Source organism: Cucumis melo, chromosome 2 (assembly GCF_025177605.1).
Source record: "Cucumis melo cultivar AY chromosome 2, USDA_Cmelo_AY_1.0, whole genome shotgun sequence".
NCBI classification, from domain to species: domain Eukaryota; kingdom Viridiplantae; phylum Streptophyta; class Magnoliopsida; order Cucurbitales; family Cucurbitaceae; genus Cucumis; species Cucumis melo.
This window is the reverse complement of record NC_066858.1, coordinates 21758646-21779636: the sequence shown is the minus strand read 5'-3', so window position 1 is coordinate 21779636 and position 20991 is coordinate 21758646. Positions and strand designations below refer to the sequence as shown.

Genomic DNA, 20991 nt, shown 5'->3' with positions numbered 1-20991 from the left:
GAAATCTATTCAAATTTCAAATTGTACAAAAAAAATTATCGGCCAACAGTAGTTTGCAAAGATACGTAGACTTAATAACGTTCTCTTTAATATTTGGATTTAAAATTCACTTACATAATATCGATTATATCTTCTTTGTCAAAGTGAAGATAATTCAGTGCAACTATCAAGTTTGAAGTTGAGATTTGAGTTTCTCACCTCACTTACAAAGAAAAATACATCTTTTCTTTCTATAGTAATGATAGGTCATCTTTGCCATTAAAGTTAAAGAAAAATGTGTAAAAGAACATGTTTCTATTCATAGTAAGAACTTGAGTTCTTCCCATCAACAATGTTGATCGATATGCACTATCAATTATTCTAAGACTTGCTTACAAGAATGAAACATGAAGCTCCAGTTGTCCTCAGAATTTAGAAATCGACCACCCTCTGTAACAATGAAACATAGATTTGATATAGATGAAAGGAAGTTTAAACAGCCGAATGGTTAGAATAGATAAGATTGCATTTTGCGATGCTAAATTCAGGATGTCAACACATGTTGTAAGCAAATAAATCAGAACAATTATATTTATATGCATTATCAACCAACTAAAAATAACATGGATTATTCATTAGTCACTGAACCATCTCTCATACAGTAATTGGAAACATTTCAAAGCAACAGAAAACTATAAGGAATCCTCGATTCTAATCAATCAAACAACATTAAGAAAAGGGTATATGAAATAAGAAATTTACCCTGTCACCGGCCAACGCAAACATATTCTTGGCCTATCAAAGGTAGAATGATGACAGGAAAACATCTTAAATAAAGTCACTACCAAACAGGAACGAGTCACTGTACAGGAATCTGTACACAAGTGTAGCTTCCGCTGTTAATATGTTATACAGATACAAAAGATATCCTTTCGAGTTGATCCAGCGAGACGCAAAGTGCACGAGTAGTTACTTGAAGAATTCCAAGATCTACAGAATGATGATAAAGTGAGTGAGGAAGCTCAAATAACAGTCTGAACTGTACCGACTAACCCAGTTCTATTCATCGTCCAACTCGACAATCTGTGCACGTCTCTCAGCTGCTTTCTTCCTGATGAAGAATCCCCACCTCATTGCAGCTTTGATCTTCAGCCAACCCACCACAGCTTTACCAGATCGGTTACGGTCGTCAAAACTTGGCATTGGTGAAGGCATGAATGATGGGAATGAAAAACCCTCATCATGGACGTTAACAGATGCATGCCCTCCCATGCTAAACATCCGCAACAATTGTTGCATATCTTCATTTTCAAGCATTTCATGACTTCTCATACGAATCTCATCCTCAGAAAAGAAGTCGTCAACTCCCTTGTCCCTATTGTTAGACCAATCAAATGGATTCAGATTAGATTCCTGCATTGAAGAACCGAGTGCCTGAAACCCTGAAGATGATGCTTGTGGAGGACCAAGAGCCAAACCAAAAGAACTATTGTCATTTCTCGCAACATGAACTTGGTTAGAATTGCCCACCAATTCATTAGAAGTATATGGAGAATTGTCAAACTGTGGCCGAGAAGTTGAATTCACAAACTGAGGCTGAGTTGAATATCTTGTGGCTGTACTATCATTATACCCTGCATTGCCAAATATAAAGACAGAAATTATAGTTAGCCAAACAACATCGTTCAATAGTTCTAATAGATGAGGCAATCCTGAGAAAAGGCAAGGCACATAGGTAAATTCATGTTTTCCAATATAATGAAACCAATGTATACCACAAAACCACAGTATCTCCAGCAAACAGTAAAAAATTAGTGTTTTCATGATTTCATCTCAGTAATGGAACATTAAGAATTATTATCCTCCTACAGCTAACCCAAATTAAATGCAGTGAACTCAATGCTGCACTAAAGTTAAAAGCTAGCAGGACCCCAGGTGTGGCTTTTAGAGAAGTATGGCATTCCTACTCTTATGATTGGACAACTACAAACGAAAACCACAGTTATTAAATGCTACCATACAAAAGCTTAATTACAATGATACAAGCGTGGTTACCTGCAACTGAGAGTCCTGGATCCACAACAGGCTGTTGAGGTTGAACTGACACTGGCATGCGGGCCAATGATCCGTGATCTAGAGTATTAGAAAGATCAAGATGACCACCTTGAAAGTCATTTCGGGATGCATTTGACTTCTTAGGCTGCTTAGAGCTCAAAAGTGACTTGCCATCGTACTCTACAACTTGATTCCAATTTTCATATGCTTTATTCACTAACGTATCTACATAAACCTGCAAAGCGAATGATATTTCTTAAACTATTTTCTAGGATGACAAGCCTTCAGCAATTTATACGCAATTGTTATACTACTGCTATGGTAGGAAATCATTGTGCATCATAAACGTTTGCCTTTTTTTGAGTAAACTTCTTCGCAGGGAAAAAGGTAAAAGACTATAATTGCTACAACTTAAAATCTTGAACCATCCAGAATCCCCGAATAAAAGCAAATATCTAAATATCAATAAGTATATCATAGGATGAATCACAAAAGGATAAAAACACCCATCTTTGATAATGGCAGGTTTATTAGTTTCACAAGATCATGGTGCCCACTGTGGGGATTTTTATTTTCTTTTGCAGTCGCAATCGCCGCAACCTCAACAGATATAATAAATGACTTGAAGTTGCTGAAGGAGGAAGTAATAGAGGGAAAAGATCAACTGGCAATGTGCATGCTGGAAACTAGCCTCCCCCAAGACTAGAATAGTGCAATATAAAGAAATAATCTTGCTAGCTCTTATCCTGACCACCATATTTCACTCTTCGATCAAAGAAACCTCGATCAGGAAAAACCAGCTATACATTTTTTTTAAACTACAGAAATGGGAAACAACTAGACAAAGCAATGATCTTGCCAACTCTTTGCAAGTGTCTTTCATGTAAATTACATTTAGAACTAAAAGTACAACAAAGATGGGTTTATTTACCTTCTGGCTATCAGACAGAGAATCAGCAGAAAAGTATTGTTCCCCTGTTATCAGTCCATTGAGCTCATAGATATTGTTAAAAACAACACCAACATTTCTCGTTTCTTCTGGATAATAAATATACAGCTTCCCACTCAGGACACAGGTCTTAGCATGTTCTAGGAGAGCCTCCCACATTTTATTTGACATACCACTACCAAGGATCTACAAACAGGAAAAAATTTAATAAAAATTGTGAAGGACAAAAGTAGCGTCCCAAAATAAGTGACAACACTTACACTCCGTAACTTTTGGGAATCTCGAACCACCATTCGGAGAAAGTCTTCAACAGAGAATATTCCATTTTTGTTAAGACGCTTGTGAAAGGAACCATCCTTTCCAATCTTCTCCAATCTCCACACCTCATCGTTTAATGCAGGTGGGTAATGTTTTTTATACACTGCCAAGCAAAACAAAGATTCAAAAAATTATTTACCCAATGCTCCTTTTCCTTCTTTTGTTTTTTTCTCTTTCTATTAACAGAAGAACGAAATGTGACAAAGCATGAACCTACATTCTCCTCTGTGATCTTTAACTGTAAAAGCTTCAGTTTTTGCTTCACGAATACGTACACCTTCACAAAATCCTGAAGCCACCTTTAACCCAAGTCGGAACTTTCTGCTCCTAATCCAACTTGAATTATCAGTGAAGGTCAAATCCCCTAGTGTTCCAATGCCTTCCTTGAGGGTAACCTGCAGGTCACCAGTCAATAGAGGCCTCTTTCCTTCACGCTCTTTAACGACATGACTTTCAAATTCTTCCTCCGTCCAATCTTCATCATCTTCATTGTTAAAATCACCTTCAAGTACCACAATGTCCAATTTAGTCAAGGCCTCCTGTCCAGACGTTACTACATGGCCTGTGTTGGCATCAACCAGAACGACGTGAATTGCTGCACCCTGTTCACCTTCCACTTTCCCTCCAGTGAATAGGGGAAGAGACAATCTAGACCTAAAGTGAAGTTGCAAGTTTCTTCCATCAGGACCTTCGATCCTTTTAGGGGAAGACCTGTAAGTAAAAGTGTCAGAACATCATAGTAACATTATAATTATTAGTTATTTCTATGTCAACATAATGAATTTATTAACCTAACTAAGTCTAATTACCAAGAAACCCTTATCCCATTTGGATAGTTCAACAGGATTAGAAGTAAAATCAGGGAACAGACAAAGATTAGTGTTTGAGATATGGTGCGTGATAACATGCTGTGGATAAAGCATACAAGACTTCAACACTAGAATAAACGCAAAATGAGGAAAATATGAGAGTGCAAACTTCCCAAGAATTCCTATATGACTGACCAATTTCCATGAAGGCAACATTATCACTTTCCAAATAGTGGTTGAAAAGTTAAACATGGGTAAGATGAAGCACAACCCATTACCTAGCACAAAAGTTTCAAAAGCCAAGAGCATCCCACCTTTGGAATGTTGACCACATTTATTTCACATACAAACAACTTTTTAAGCAAAAGGTTATCATCATAGAGTTATTAGATGAGGTCACATTTAAAGCATAAAGCTTAGACCCACAAACAAAGTGAAAAGCTTGCAACTGCGTAATAAATGGTTTTGATTCATCAAATCAGCCAACAGTAGAACAACTTTACTTCCAAAGCAGCAAACTCCCTTGAGTGGTGCATCAAGCGGAAAGGACCAAAAAACATTCAAACTCTTGTAAAAGCAATTCAATAAATGGTAGACTGGTAGCAAAGAATAATTTATAGATATATTTTCAATATCTACCAGCAGTCCAGCACAAATCAAATATAATGATTGGAAATGTAAGGAAAAAAAACAACTATTCATAGTTGACCTTCCAGAAATTCTAGCAGGACCTATCTTAGCCAAAGCACGTTCCACTTCCTCACTAACCTGTTTCACACCAGGAGTGAACAATGATCAGATACCATATGAACAAAAAAACTTGAAAAAGAACAATAGAATATAGTTTTTCAAGCATGGAGCAACAACCAAGATGAAATGAAGAGGAACGAGAAGAGTATAAATAGAAGATAGGATTAATAAGAAAATAAGATCATAAAAACTACGAATTTCTGAAATTTACGATTAATAGAAAGTGATATATTGCAGTAAAAGGAGTATAAACTTTAATAGCAATAACTTCAAATTTCAATTGAGCCGTTAGTATATTGAGCTAATTTTAAACAGATTATTGTCACATTTGAATTTTGAACAAAAAAAAAACGCAGACAGACAAGTCTATGAAAACATAAAATTAAAAAGTAAATTAAATTAGAATTAGTAGATAACTTATAATGTGTTAACCAGGCAAACAACTACCCCTCAACCAGACAACACCCAACTAAATACTGCTACCATTCAAGCATGCTCACTAGTTAACAAAAAAGACAATACAAATCATGTATCTTACCACTCTACGGAGTATTGGTTCCAATGACGAGCACAGCTTTTGTAAACTATCCACCTTCAGGGCTTCTACAATCACACTGCATGGTCATAAAGTTCCATAAAAACCTTAATCATTTGTATTGCATAACCTTTATTGAAAATGAATTGATATAACAATGTGAATCAATCATAAAGATACAAAAACCACAATGATAATAATTACTCTCATGAAGCAAACTTGTTAGCAACAAATTTTTTACTCTTAAACTGGTAGTCGGAAGACGAAGCTGGTTTGACAAAATAACAACAAAGGAAATAGGAACAACAGCAGGCCTTATGAACATAAGAATGTATTACACCATCCAAATAAACAAAGAAAGTCTCGATGGGCTTTAGTTTTAACACTAGACAATATGAAGTCCAAAAAATATTGCAATGAACTTATTGAAGATATGCAACACAAATTATGCATATCATTATGGCTACAGTCATAAGAGTTCATTAATTTATTTTCTGCTGAGCCCATTCACACTTCCATCTCGGAATTTCCATTATATAGTGCAGGCTCCATGTACCTGAATTTAACTATTACAATGAACAAATTCGAAGGAACAACCCCCCGCCCACCAAAACCTATAACCTCCAGACAGAAAGCACATAGGAAGCAGCAGACATCTCTCATCTACTTCATTAGCATGACACGTGTATAGTAAAAGTCTTGGTAATTAATGTAAAGAATCAATAGGTGTTCACAACTCGAGATTCCATAAGGGCTATCCAGATTTATACAACCGACATACAGAGTTATGTTTTCACTTCACATCCCTACCTAAATTTAGTTCAAAAGAGGAGGGGCTAAGAAACGAACCCCTAAAATTAGAATACAAGAAATCGAATGTTATAATTAGCAAGTTTTTAGAAAAAATGCAAAAAAATAACCAATATACCTAGCTAAAGCTGGTCGCTTTCGCTCTGGCAGCTCATCTTCTCCACCCTCCAAGCCCCTTTTCTCCCTCATGGAGTTTGTCCTCTCCATATACCTTGTCTGCCTCTGCATCCTTAATCTTTAGATTAAAAAGTCCCAACTTTCCAGATCTACTGCACACCCAAATCAAAACTTCAATGAAGAGGATTGATTGAAATCAAAAGCCGCCAGCAACAACCAAACCCTAAACAGAATGACGCAACCAAACAAAAAAGAAAAAGAAAAGAAAACTTTAAAAAACTCCCAAAATTCAAAGCAGTACAGAATCGAAATCCAGCTCCATCCTGGAAATTTCCTAGAAACGAAACTGTGCTTACTGTAAAATTTCCAAGTTGTGTTTTGCTAGTTCCTTCAAAATTATCCCGATTTACCGGGAAAATCAAAAAGAGAGTAAGACAGAGAGAAAGTGAAAAACAATCCTAAACCAAAGAAATGAAAAGAGATTTTTGCGCGTAAAGAGAGAGAGAGAGAGAGAGAGAGCGATTAATTTGGGGCTTTGTACTGCGCAGACTAATATCCAACTCTCGACCTGGGACTATGAACTCCAGATCAAACCTATTCATCTACTACGCGGTCCACACAATCTGACTTCTTTAGTCCAACGATATTTAAGAGAATAACCCAATTACCCACGTGGCTTATCCTTGTGGGAGGTTTACGTGAGTCTACCGAGCAGTGGATTGTAGCTTTTTCGTCGCCCTCAGATCTGATTTCGCTTTTGGTCGCCGCTTACGATTGGGCCAAGGGAGAAGCTGAAACGCGATCTGGGCCGTTGAATAATATATCTAGGAAACAAGGCAAAATTACTTATTTATTTAGTTATTTCCACGTGGCCCACATGTCGAACACTTTGTTTTTTGATTGGATAATCAAGTTGATGATTGTTGTTGGACGAAGACCCTTTTAGTTTTTGTGATATAATCTCTATTACGTATTTCTTACGATTTTAAGTTAATACTTATCAAATTTCCTTTTCTCTCCCAATATTTTTTAATCCTACCGCTCATTTCTCTTTTTCTTTCTCTAATTTGCAAGTATAATTAAAAATAAATAACCAAGATTTTCATAAACTACGAATATTCATGGTCAGCCTAACAAAGCTCGTAAAGCTAGTTATCTTTTAAATATTTCATGTTTGTCATTCCGTCTTTCTTCTCATCTTCTTCTTTTTCCTCTGCGATTTATTTTCATCATTTTTCTTCTTTTTCTCTTATTGTTTTACGTCGTTTAGATTTGGATAACCAAATCTAATTTATTTATATCGTATTTTTTTCTTTTTCTCTTCTTTTTTACGTCATTTAGATTAGGGTAAAATAACCAAATCTGAAAGATCTTGTAAAAAAAATAAACGATCGTGTACCAAAAAAATTTTCAAAAAATAAACGATTATGTAAATAAATCTAAACAATCGTGTAGCAAAAAAATCTTGAAAAAAATCGTTTAGTCAAATCTAAACGATCGTGGCAGTGGTTTGTCACGACAAACAATTTCTTTTCGACGTCCTGTTGACTACAACATCGACATATCATTGGTATATCAACACTTTTTATATATACACACACATTGTGACATTAATAAATAATACATATACTCATTCAAAATGAACTTCATATCTCATTAAATCATATCAATTTTACTTGAATTACACTAAATTAACATGTAAATACCTAATTAAATTAAAATTAAGGTTAAAGTAAACTCACCTTCATAGCTCCGTAATTGCTCAAATCTCTACCCAAGCACAAACTGAACCACCACTAGAGTTGACCTACTATTTTGACCATTTCCATCATTTTCCAGATTCTAAATATGAATCCGTATTCATATTCTTGATATTTAAATTACATTTAAACATAAAGTTCTCTCTAAACTAAAAATTATGATATAAAGTTCTTGATAGTTGCACGTTCTTCACTATAGATATATTTGTATCTATTTGATATAACTATGATTAGTAAGCTAATCCTTTACAGTTGTTCATAACCTCGATTGTGTCAAAATACTATTTTACCTCTAAGATCACAACTTGCTCCTTAAGCCCTATTGATTTATTATTGAACAATGGATTTAAGATACAACCTATGAACTTAATCCCTCCCAAACCAATGAGAGGGTGAAGTCTCTTATTCAACACATGGATTCAATACTTAATTGAACAACCTTATAATGGATAGAAGTTAATTCCGTCTTGCACCCTATGTCCCCAAGTTATCCACTCGGTCTTACCCCTAAAATTGGAGGCTTATTAGGCGAACATTGTTGAGCTGCTCTCACCTATACAGATTTAAAGATAGTCTTGTGTAAACAGAGTTCATAATTAGCTTAAGATTAAGATTAAGTTAATTACCTAGGTCATTAATAATCAAAATAGTTAGCTTTATACAGTATCAACGATGTTATAAACATAAAAGTGACTCTTTTATGGTTCCTAATCTTATATAAACTCTTTACCTGGAATTCATGTCCTACATGAATGATTCAGGATCATATTATATGTACTAACTACAAAGCGGACCATATACATAATGTTTTCAGAGTAAGACACCCAACCTTATTCATATACGATCGTTTAGAATGTAGCCACATATTTTTGTTCGACCTTATTTAAAATTAATTCAATTGCTAGATTATTTTTTTACCATAATTTGACTATTATATAATTTTTTGATTAATCAACTTTTGTAAAAAAAAATGTTCTTTAATTACTTTTAAAGTTTTGTAGGTAGTTTGGTTAGAGTCAATTAGTTAGTCTAACTAAGGTAGGTGGAGAAATACCAAATATTGTAACTTTTTTTTTTATTTTGATTTTGGTTATTAAAGGCTCTATGTCATTTTGATATGAATGCTAAAGTTGATATCATTTTCAAATTAAAAAAAAAACTAACCATTTTGAATTTTTAGCCATTTGAAGAAATGATTTTAGCTATGAATAATCCCTTATTCTTCATCCATGGGAGACACAACACAACATAAAGAAAATGCAAAAAAAAAAAAAAAAAACTAAAAATTTTACAACCTTCATATCCTCTCTTCTTCATCTAAATCTATACCCTCCATAGCCCCTACTTCTCTTAACATTCTTATGTCCTTCAAAAAAAAAAAAAAAAACAAAAGATCTACAACATCTATTTTATCTTCTCTTCTAGCAACCCCTAAATCTTCATCCTTCTCCCTACAATGCCAAGAATCCAACACACAAAAAACACTCTAACTTAATTGGAAGTATATGGTAAGGCTTTGGTCCCAATGATTCATACCTCAAACAAGTGAATTTAGTGTGTTGAGATTTCAACTTTTTTTCCCCTCTTCTTCTAGTTTTTATTTTGTTTATTTTCCTTCGAGGTTATTTATTTTTTCTTATTCTTACTATTCTTATTATTTTATTTATCTTTCTTCAAGTTTCTATAAAAAAATACAAAAAAAAATGAAATGATTAAATATTTGTTTATTATTCTGGTTCTTATTTCTCTACTTTTATCTCTTTTATAATTATTTATTTATTATCTTGTGAGCTTCTCTTTTATAATTTTTATTTATTTATTACGTATTTCTTCGTACTTTGTTTTTATCTATTTTTTATTTATTATTATGTTTATCCATTGTTAATTTATTCTTAAGCTTTATTTTCTATATAATAATATTTCTTCTTTTTATATAATTAGTATTTTTATTTATTTAATCATTTTCTTTGTATAGTATTAATTGTTTGCTTCTTTAATTTTTTTCTCATTTTGATTATTGGTTCTTTAATATATTCTTTTCTTTTATATATTATTTAATATTTTTTTTCTCTTTCTTTTTGGTCAATTTAATATGTTATTGTTAATAATTGTTTAAATTTGTTAATATTTTAAATTATTTTTCTTTAAAAACATTCGACGACGGAATTTAGAAAATTTAGGAGTCCGAGCTCCAATATGTTTTTATTAAAATCTTAATATGTTGTTTTGTGTTTGTATAATTTATTATGATGCTTCTTTACTCTTATTTCTACTTTATCTAATTTTCCTATTTAGCCTCATTTTGTCATATTTAAAATTTCCAACTCTTTCTAACTAAATTTTTAAGGGCTCTTGCAAATATGACAATTATACTATCATAAATTAGACCCATAGCACATCATTTTTACATTTGCGAAAATAGCAAAATTGAAGTCCGCATTTTAAAAATACGAAATTATGAAGCTACCCTTCAGTCATTACTGATACCAATATATACGGTTGATACACCAATATATATCGTTGATACATCAATATATATCGTTGATACATCAATATATACCGTTGATACACCTTATTTGTTTTGCTGATGTACTCCTCGTACACTTTTTTTTTACTCTCTAATACTTCACTGATACATATTATTAGTTTAAAACACTTGATATGTTGTTGATACACTCAATCAATTAAATCAAGGGATGAAAACCCTTTACAGCGGAAAATATATAGAAACTCAATTTTAATTAGAACCTTAAAAATACCAATACATTGGCAAAAAAATATTGGTTAAACATGCTTTAAAAAATTGTAGAGAAGAAAACTTACGCTTTGACGACTCTGAATCTGCCAATCACCAAATTTTGGGGCACCACCACTTGAAAACCTTCCTATTCTCTGATTGAGATGGTTTGTGGGAACCAAAATTGGAATAAGGGAATGGAGAGAATTTTTTTTTTCAGAGAGAATGGATAGACTTCTTCGCAGAACTCTCTCCTTTTCAAAAAATTTTGTTACGAAAAAAATTTCCTCTTCTTCGGTCGAAAGAAGAGGGAAGTTAGAGAGAATAATTGGGAACGTGGGAAAACCACCCACGTTCCTTATTAATTTAATAAATTAATATTAAATTAATATAAACTAAATTAATTAATTAATTAATTATATTAATTAAATAAATAATTAAATAATTAAATCATATTTAATTAATATTTCATTTAAATCATATTTAAATGAATATCTCTCACATAACCTATAGTTTTAATTTAATTAATTTAATTAAATCAAATTTAATTAAATCAAATTAAACAAAACTATTAATTAATTCTCCAATTAATTAATTTCTAAATTAAATATCTTATATTTAATTTAATCCATAATTTGAATCATATTCGAATATAAATTTCTCTCATAACTTATAGTTTTAATGTGTATCATATATACATTAAATTTTAACTTATAGTTTTAATATGAATCTAATTCACATTAAACTAATATTTGAACTTATTCAAATATTTTGTTCTCTCATAATTTAATTTTGAATCATATCCAAAATTAAATTTATATAATAAAGTCTAATTAAAATATAAACTTTATATTATAATGTATCAATATACATTATATTAATTCCCAAAGTAAATTTGAACATTTCAAATTACAACCAATATAAATAAATCTCATTACTCTTTATGACCTAGGAAGGGGACCTAATGGACCTACAGATCAGAAGCTACAACGATATGAGATTAATTGGCTAAACTCATTAACTACATTAATCAATATTCGTTAACTGTGTGTACACTCCACTAAAGACTCACAGCTGAACTCTTCTCACTGTAGATATATTTTTGTGTCCACGGATATAGACCAATACCAGTAAGTTAGTCCTTCACAAGTGTTCGTAACTTCAGCTGGGTCAAATTACCGTTTTACCCCTGGGTTACCTCTAGTCCTTAAATACCAGTGCTAATCTAATGAACAACCTGTTTATGGTCCAACCACTAAACAGAAACCCCTCTCGTGCCATTGAGAGGGTAGGACCCTTTGTTCAAGTCTCGGAGACACCATTTAAGGGAACACTTATCTACTTACCCTAAAGGTGGGAAGGAGTGAATTCCATCTTGTGTGATTATGTTCCCAGCTCTCCACTCGGTCTTGTCCCCAAAATGATAAGAATATTGAGTCGGCAATCTGGCCACTCTCACTCGTATAAATCAAAGGACAATCCCTCGCAAACAGGAGTTCATAATACACTCAGGATTAAGACAAGTTACCTAGGTCATCCTAATGAAATAGCAATCCAACTAGTTGACGGAGTTACATCTAGTGATTACTATTTCGTGGTCCAGTCTTATTCAAACTCATTGCATAGGATACCCTCACTCGCATGTCACATACATGAACGCATTTGATCAATGTGTCTGTATCAAATACAAAGTGAGCCGTATCCATAGTGTTAACAGGATAAGGTACCCAACCTTAACCCTATACTATAGACTCTTTAAGCTGATCTTGAACATTAATCCCTGTATGTCTCTACATACTGTTCAAGACTCATCAAACAGCTTACGATGTTAGTTTATTGGATTTGGGTTATTAAGACAAAACTAATAAAATAATTAATAACACTTATTGAAATTAAATAATAAAATACTTTATTAATGACGGTCAATTGATTATATTTACTATCTACGAGTTTTAGGACATAAAACCCAACATTAAATACACTTGAAACACTAAGAATGATACACTTTATATATCGTTGATACACTTGTTATTGTTTCCTGATACCCTCGATAGATTTAATACACTTAATCACTTGCTAAATTTTATTGATACATATTATTATTTTGATACACTTGATATGTTGTTGATACAGTTGCTCAACTGTTGATATACTCAATCAATTAAATACACTATGATGTACTAAGAATGATACACTTTATATATCGTTGATACACTTGTTGTTGTTTGCTGATACACTTGATAGATTTTAATACACTTAATCACTTGCTAAACTTCGTTGATACATATTATTAGTTTGAAACACTTGATATGTTGTTGATACACTTGCTCAACTATTGATACACTCGCTCAACTAGTGATACACTCGCTCAACTATTGATACACTCAATCAATTAAATACACTTGATGCACTAAGAATGATACACTTTATATATCGTTGATACACTTGTTTGTTTGCTAATACATTTGATAGATGTAATACACTTAATCACTTGCTAAACTTCATTGATACATGTTATTAGTTTAAAACACTTGATATGTTGTTGATACACTTACGAAACTGTTGATACACTCAATTAATTAAATATACCTGATGCACTAAGCATGATACACTTTATGTATTGTCGATATAGTTGTTATGGCATGTTTACAATCTTAATAACATGTTGAACATCTTTATCACCTATAGTCAACAAATTAAAACTGAAAGTTCAATACATGACCCAATCTGAATTTCAATATGAATCAAGTTCACAAAAGAATCAAATGATGATATCACTCCATCAACCAAAACACAATTTGTTTTGTAATCCACGTAGTAATGTTGCTCATCTTATTGACCACTATGAAAAATAATTACTGCCAATTTAACCATAACTACAATGAATTGCAACAATTTTGAGAAAATAAAAAACACGTATAAAGTATATCAATCAACTAATACATATAATATAAGTATATCATACTGCTGATATAAAAAACTGATACAAATTAAAAAAAAAAAATAGAACCGAACGTAACTATATAAACTAAATTGATCTACGAAGTTCCTTTCGATAAAAGATATTAGGAACAAATAAAAGAAAAAATAAAAGAGATGAGGAAGAACAAATCGTAGCCCGAATTTTAATAAATAATGTATAAGCAATTCACAGAAATAATATTAGGACTTCAAAAAAAGGGAAGAAATACATATATAATTCTTGTTTTTCCTAAAGAAAAAATGAGGAGAATAGGAGAAGAAGACGAGAAGAAGATGATTAAAAAAAAAGTCGATGAAGAGGGAGAAATCTAAAAGAACGAAACTGAAGAGAGAAGAGAAGGACGGTGGAAAAAAGGCAGAAGAAGACGAGGAGAAGAGAAGTATGTGAATAGGAGAAATAGTGAAGAAGAACAATAGAGAAGAGAAGAAGAAAACAAAAAATGAAGGAGAACAATAAAGAAAAGCAAAAGAGGAAGAGAAAACAACATAGAAGGCAATTTTGGAATAATGAAAAAAATAAAATAAGAAATATCAACTAAAATTAAAAAGTTGCTATATTTGCAAAATTGAAAAGGTTAGTGCTAATATTGCTAAATTAGATTTTTATTGTGCCACCCAATACAATTTCCCAAATTTTTAAGGGGTCTTTTAAAAAATATAAAAGAGCGACAAAGTATTTACATTGTATAGAACAATTTCGAAAATGGAAAAAGCCCAGAGGCTCACCGTGTAAAATACCAAAAATGCATCGTTAACAATCCGCGTAATATATTTGGTAATGCGATTTGGTACACGATCGTTTAGATTTGACTATCCCAAATCTAAACCATTTTTTTTTCAAAATTTGATATACGATCATTTAGATTTGGCTACACGATCGTTTAGATTTGAGGTTCCAAATCTAAAAAAAATTTCAAAATTTGGTATACAATCGTTTAGATTTGGCTACACGATCGTTTAGATTTAGGATTCTAAATCTAATCTGGTTTTTCAAAATTTGGTATACGATCGTTTAGATTTAGCTACACGATTGTTTAGACTTTCCTACACGATCGTTTAAATTTGGCTACCCCAAATCTAAATGATTTTTTTTTTCAAAATTTGGTATTAACGATTTTTTTAATATTCTTTATATACGATCTTTTAATTTTGGTTACTCTAATTTAAATTCCTAACCAATTTTTTCAAGATTTTTTATACACCATCCCATCTGCATAAAAAAGAAAAGAAGAAAGATGATTTTTTTCAATATTCTTTGTACACAATCTTGCAGTTTTTGGTTACTCTAATTTAAATGTATAACCAATCTTTTCAAGATTCTTTATAAATCATCTGTTTAAAAAAGAAAAGAAGAAAGAAGATACAATTAAAAAAAAAAAAAAGAAAAAGAAGAAACAAGAATAAAAAGAAATAGATTTGGTTACCCAAATCTAAAAAAACAAAGATGGAAGAAATCGCATGAGTACAGAGGAAGAAGACAGATAAAAAATCGCAGAGAGGAGAAAAGAATGGAAGGACAAATCTGAAATATTTAAAAAATGACTAAATTTATGAACTTTGTTACACGACGCATAAATATTTCAGTAGTTTGTTATATTTAGGAAAGTTTCCAATTTTTAATGTTTCAAAATTCTTCTAATTTAAAATTTTTAAGTTTTAAAAATCTTTCGCAAAACATTTGTTTTTAAATCATTTAGAAAAGTTTTCTTTAAAGTTATATTTTTTTAATGATTTTTTCAAACATTCAAAATTTAATATATGATTTTATAAGGTTTTGTAATCAATCTTTTCTAATAACTTATACCATTTTACTTAAACAAAATCCTACGACGAAATCTAAGAAATTCGGGAGTTCAATTTCATATAATTCTTGAGGTAAGGGATCATATTTTTGGGAGTCCAAGATTTGATAAAAAAAAAATAATTTTAATTAATGTTTTTAAAATATTCTCTTTATTAGAATGTTATTCCAAAATGTTATTCACTTATTTTATGAGATCAATACTTCAAATATTGAGAGCAATAAGGGGTAAAATAAGACATTGTTTTTAAAAGAAATTAAAGAATATTTTTAATTCAAGATTTGAAATTTTGGCCACCGTTTTTTAAATGAGTGTTGTGAGGTGCTAACACCTTCCTCATACACAAATGACTCCCAAACTCAACTCTAGTTTTTGCATACCATTTTTTATGATTTTATTTTAGAATTGATTACTTTATTTCAGTGTCCAATCACACTGTAAACAATATTTTAAAACTAACCAATTTTTAGGACGTCGGCCGCTCCGCGTCGTCTCGAACACGTGACAACATAGAATATATACTCGAACTTGATTCATGTTTTTGTCTCTATATAAAGTTCAAGTTTACTGAACAAATAATCTCGTGATCTTATTTTATTTGATTGAAGATTGTAGTATTCAAATTCACAAAGAATTTTTTAATAACAACTTTATTGAATAAAATATGATTTTAAACTACAAAAACATGATTCATTAAACTACAGTAAGGGTTGGTCTTTTAATGCAAGATTTATGTCTATATTACTCATGTGGAGTTTTCATTTGTTTTAGTTTTTGAAGTATATTATTAATATAGAAATGAGTGAGAAGAAGGATTAAAGTTTAAACCAGATATATATATATATATATATATATATATATATATATATATATATAGTTGATGTTAGCCTAATAGGCTCCCTTTTCCCTTTCAATTAATGAGTATGGGCATTTCATTTATAAACTTTTAGTTGCATGTGTACTGCGTAGCTAAAAGCACTTCTTACTTTATGCACACCTTTATATATACGGAGGAGAGAAGGATAAGATCATTTGGTAGCAAACACTTGAACCACAATTAAATAATTATTCTTAAACCTAATCAAACTTTTTTCATCTTTTAACAAAATAAGTTTTAAAAATTAGGTTTATAGTACAAATTTATTTATTTTTGTAGAATTAGCAACAAATAAATTAAAAAAACAAGTTTAAACCCCGTGATAGATTTGGTATATCTAAATCCTTGATACACCCATACATAATTTTTTATACTTTCGATACTCTATATACTTGATACACATTTGATACACTTGATATATGTCTAGTAACATTTGATATACCAAATATTTAGATTTATGAAAAACGATTTAAATTTTTGTTAAAGAATTGAGAAATAAAAAATATATATTTATTGTAAAAAAATAAATCACAAACACATACTATTATATCACAAACTAAAATAATTTATATCTCAAACACAAACTATTATAATCTAAGCTATAACTATTCACTAATTGTCTCAAACCATCATGGTTTGATTTAGTGGTAAAAAGAGAGAATTAGTCAATTCACGGTGGTCACTTATCCAGGAATTAATTTCCTATAAGTTAGATTGCGATTAAATTTGTACATAATTTTTCCATATTTGCAAACCGAAAAGAAAAGGTGTATGACAAACTTACCTATTTCTAAATTCAAATTGCAACCTATTATAATTTTCTATAATTAAATAGTGACCACACAAGTTTTAGACGAGTAGGGAGTAAATTCCACTTTACTATGACACTCATGTTCAATCTTACACATTGGGAAAGCAAACAAATCAAAATTTGATATAGCATACATACAAAACTTATAGAGATATCATTCAACATCATTAATTATTTAACTTCATCATCCGATCTTTAAGCTTTCTTAAAAGTTAATTATTTTGTGCTTTTTATACTACTTTGGGCGACACCCTCTTTAACAAACTTTAGGATGAAAGTCAAGGAAGCAAAAAGAAAAAATAAGCTTTTGTTTGTGACAAAATTATAAAAATATGCAAAGGTAAAATTGAGATCAGATCAAACCATTCCATAAATAAGACTCCTAGTTTGAATTCAATACTCATGTATATGTGCAGTCTTTCTAGAAATGCTATCTAAGTGTAGTGATAAGATTGTTATAATTACCATAGATAACTTGTACGGTCCATCGCTTTCAAGGGTGAAAGACTATCGTCTTTAATACAAGTCCTTTTAGGATGATTTGACTTCGTTCATATGCACCAAAAGGTTGTCTGTTATAAGGTTATTCTAAACTAAGCAGTAAGCACACATAATTAATTTTAGAGTTTCTATGAATGAGCTTCTAAAGGGAAAAATATGCCTTTTGTTGGTATCTATAGTAATTTTTAATTCTTTTAAGCTCTTTTCAGGAGTACTTTATCATATTCTCAGAACGTCTCTTATTTAAATGTGCTCTCGTTTCATGCATGTACTATCTTGAACTTGAGCGCTTTTTTACTTTGTTATGTAAAAGATGTGTATTGCGCTAGTGTTAAGTTGCGTTCTGAAAATTACTAAGTATAATGATTAGGTGTTTTGAGGAAGAGTACACGTTCTGACTGGGGGCATGAGAAAGGGGAGTAGGATATATGCATTTTGAGCTAGGCGAGAAAGAGCCGAAGAAAATTAAGAAAAGGTAATGACTGATTAATCTATATTAGTCAGCAAGATATAGAAAGAGAACATGAATGAACCAGTATTACATATGAATAAGAGGGATCCTAAGAATACTAACAATTAAGTGCATCTTTCTTTTCGATGGTTCATAAGAACTTTAAAGTTAAGCATGTTTAGCTGAAAACAATTCTATGTTCGGTAACCTCTTCGACAAAGCATTCCACCATATAATTACTGTGGTTTTGAAATCGTTGCTGCTTATCTGACATTGAGGATTCTTTGTTTTGACCCTTTTATGGACAATCCACGACGATCATGTACCGTTTATTATAATCCATCAGCCTGAAGACATGTCAAGACTCGCGGGCCAAAGGAGAGGAACGATGGTTGGTTTGAAATTGGAATGGGATGAGTCTCATGGAGGTGAAGGGTGCTAGTGGAAAGATTGGTCTTATTGCTGAGGGCATTGAGATTAGGGCTAAACCCAGCTGGCTTGTTGTATAGATAAATTTCTTCAGCAATCTAAATTTCTCAGTTTAGTTACAATAAATTCAGAACAACTTTCATTTCGTTTACATGGTTTTAAAAGTTGTAAGATTGTGTTGTAGTAATATCTATTTTAATTATCCTGTTGTGTGAGATTGATTTTATTTTTAACCTATAAGCATAAAATTGAATCAATAATTATGGTGGATAAGACTTGGTTGTAAATATAAATCTAACTCAACCATCGTAAATTTGTATTATCAATCTCCATAACTAAGGATTTGATCACCCAAATGGATGATCTTAGAAAACACAATTAGTTATCAATCCATGTATAGATGGTATTTGATTTGATTTCGTTTATTTATAACAATATCGTATGTATCTTAAGCTACACCATCGTTTAAAAAAACAATAATGAAAGAAAAAAATTGAATAACTAATTAGGCACTCAAATATGTATTTTTAAGAATTTGTGGTTGGAATTTGCAAATAGTTTTCAAATCCCACACATATTTGTTGATTGCCTGTGGCCCAAATGCGAATGAGAGCAATGGAATAGGAAATCGAGGATGGAAAGGGATGGCGAAGACGAAGAAATTGGCGATTTATCTTTTTTGCCCGAAGGAGTAATTGCTAACGTCTTATCTTTCACGACTCCAATCGATGCCTGTACGGCGGCGGCGGTTTCCCGAGTATTCAATGCAGCGGCGCAATCGGATTTTGTGTGGGACAGGTTCCTCCCTCCCGATTGGGATGTTTTGATTTCTCACCGAAAATCTTTTGATCCACTTTCCAGTTCCAAGAAGGATATCTTTTTCTCCCTCTGTAACAACCCGGTTCCAATTGACGACCGCAACAAGGTAACCTTTCCGATCCAATTCCTCCCATTTTTGTATATCTTTTGTTTGTATCAATTCTTGCGCACTTTATTTGTAGCAGAGTTTATCATTGGACAGGCAGAGTGGTAAGAAATGCATAATGGTTGGAGCAAGGGGACTGTCGGTGGTTTGGGGTGATACCTCTAGATATTGGAGCTGGGATCGGCATCCTCGTTCGAGGTTCAAAGTCTATGAGATTGGAACAAATCAACTATCCTTCTTTTTGTTAATTCCCAATTCTAATACACTGTTTTTTCAATGTGGGTGTGTGAGAAAATCAGATTTGCGGAGGTGGCTGTGCTCCTCAAGGTGTGGTGGCTTGAATTACGTGGAAGAATAAGCTGCAATATATTGTCTCCTAAGACAACTTATGCAGTTTACCTTGTATTCAGGATGAAGAACTGTAATTATGAAGGGTTCAATTTTTATCCAGCTGATGCCACTGTTGGAATTGTTGGGACTGAAAACCATGGGAGGAGAAGCGTTTGTTTGGACCCTCATTTGGACAATCCTCTAAAGTGGAGGAGGGGCTACCTTGAACCACGGTTGATGACGCCTTTGCCTGGACCGTCTGTAGAAATGTTAGGGTTAGAGTGGCCACAAGAGAGACGTGATGGTTGGTTTCAAATCGAGTTGGGAGAGTTTGAGAGCGGGGACGGAGGTGATGAAGTTGAGATAGCTCTTATGGAGGTCAAGGGTCATTTTGTGAAGACTGGGCTTATTGTTGAGGGGTTTGAAATTAGACCTAAACACTGTTGGACTTTATTAAAGCCGTGGTACTGCAGAGTGGCAGAGTCTAAATAAATATGTTTGATTATGCAGTTGTTTTAACTTTGTGTTATGTCCATCATCTAGAAATGAAGAAGATAGGACTGAAGATGCAAATCTCTTAGGCCTTATGGTATAAAAGTAAAAATTATATTTTAAATTTAACCTCGCAACATGAGGATTTTATCAATTTGATTTATCTTTGTTACTATATTTCTTGTGATTCAAAGTTGTTTATTTCTCTACTACTTTTAAGTCTAAGTACTAATAGCTACATCAATTGATTTCAAGGTACAATATATTGAAAGATTTAGATCAAAATGAAAAATGATCATAACTGATATATACCATGGACAAGTAAAGTTAAAAAATCTGTCATTTCTTTAGGTGTATTTCTTTCTTTTTTTTTTCCTCTTTCCCCTTCTTCAACTCCCTCGTTTTCTAACACCACCAACAAAACCATGCACAATACTTCCTGTGAGATAAGAGAGAACTTTGAACAACCTTGGCAAAAATAGAATGAGAAAGAGCAAGCGGGAAAGTTGAAACTTTGAAAGATATATTGGTGCATTCATATATGTTTCATATCCTTCAAAATTAAAACCAAA

General features: G+C 32.0%; 2 protein-coding genes across 6 annotated transcripts; one reads left to right on the top strand and one right to left on the bottom strand.

Annotated features, from left to right (window-relative positions):
- Positions 1 to 592: 592 nt before the first annotated feature.
- Positions 593 to 6923, bottom strand: LOC103494282 (calmodulin-binding protein 60 B). 5 transcript variants are annotated; one of them, XM_008455403.3, is made up of 9 exons: positions 6679 to 6923; positions 6324 to 6474; positions 5399 to 5474; positions 4820 to 4878; positions 3519 to 4012; positions 3244 to 3404; positions 2966 to 3169; positions 2035 to 2269; positions 593 to 1613 (listed from the first exon to the last, which is right to left on the bottom strand). In XM_008455403.3, the coding sequence occupies exons 2-9, from the start codon at positions 6431 to 6433 to the stop codon at positions 1039 to 1041; spliced, it is 1914 nt and encodes a 637-aa protein (XP_008453625.1). In that variant the 5' UTR covers positions 6434 to 6474; positions 6679 to 6923; the 3' UTR covers positions 593 to 1038. The 5 variants fall into 5 exon arrangements, with proteins under 5 accessions (XP_008453625.1, XP_050936911.1, XP_050936912.1 ...); XM_051080954.1 differs by having other exon boundaries at positions 6624 to 6879; XM_051080955.1 differs by having other exon boundaries at positions 6324 to 6471; positions 6624 to 6879.
- A 12085-nt stretch (positions 6924 to 19008) lies between these two features.
- LOC103494284 (F-box protein PP2-B10-like) lies at positions 19009 to 20573 on the top strand. The gene is made up of 3 exons (XM_008455406.3): positions 19009 to 19597; positions 19677 to 19795; positions 19897 to 20573. Exons 1-3 carry the CDS (start codon positions 19307 to 19309, stop codon positions 20417 to 20419), a joined length of 933 nt encoding a protein of 310 aa, XP_008453628.1. The 5' UTR covers positions 19009 to 19306; the 3' UTR covers positions 20420 to 20573.
- Positions 20574 to 20991: the final 418 nt, after the last annotated feature.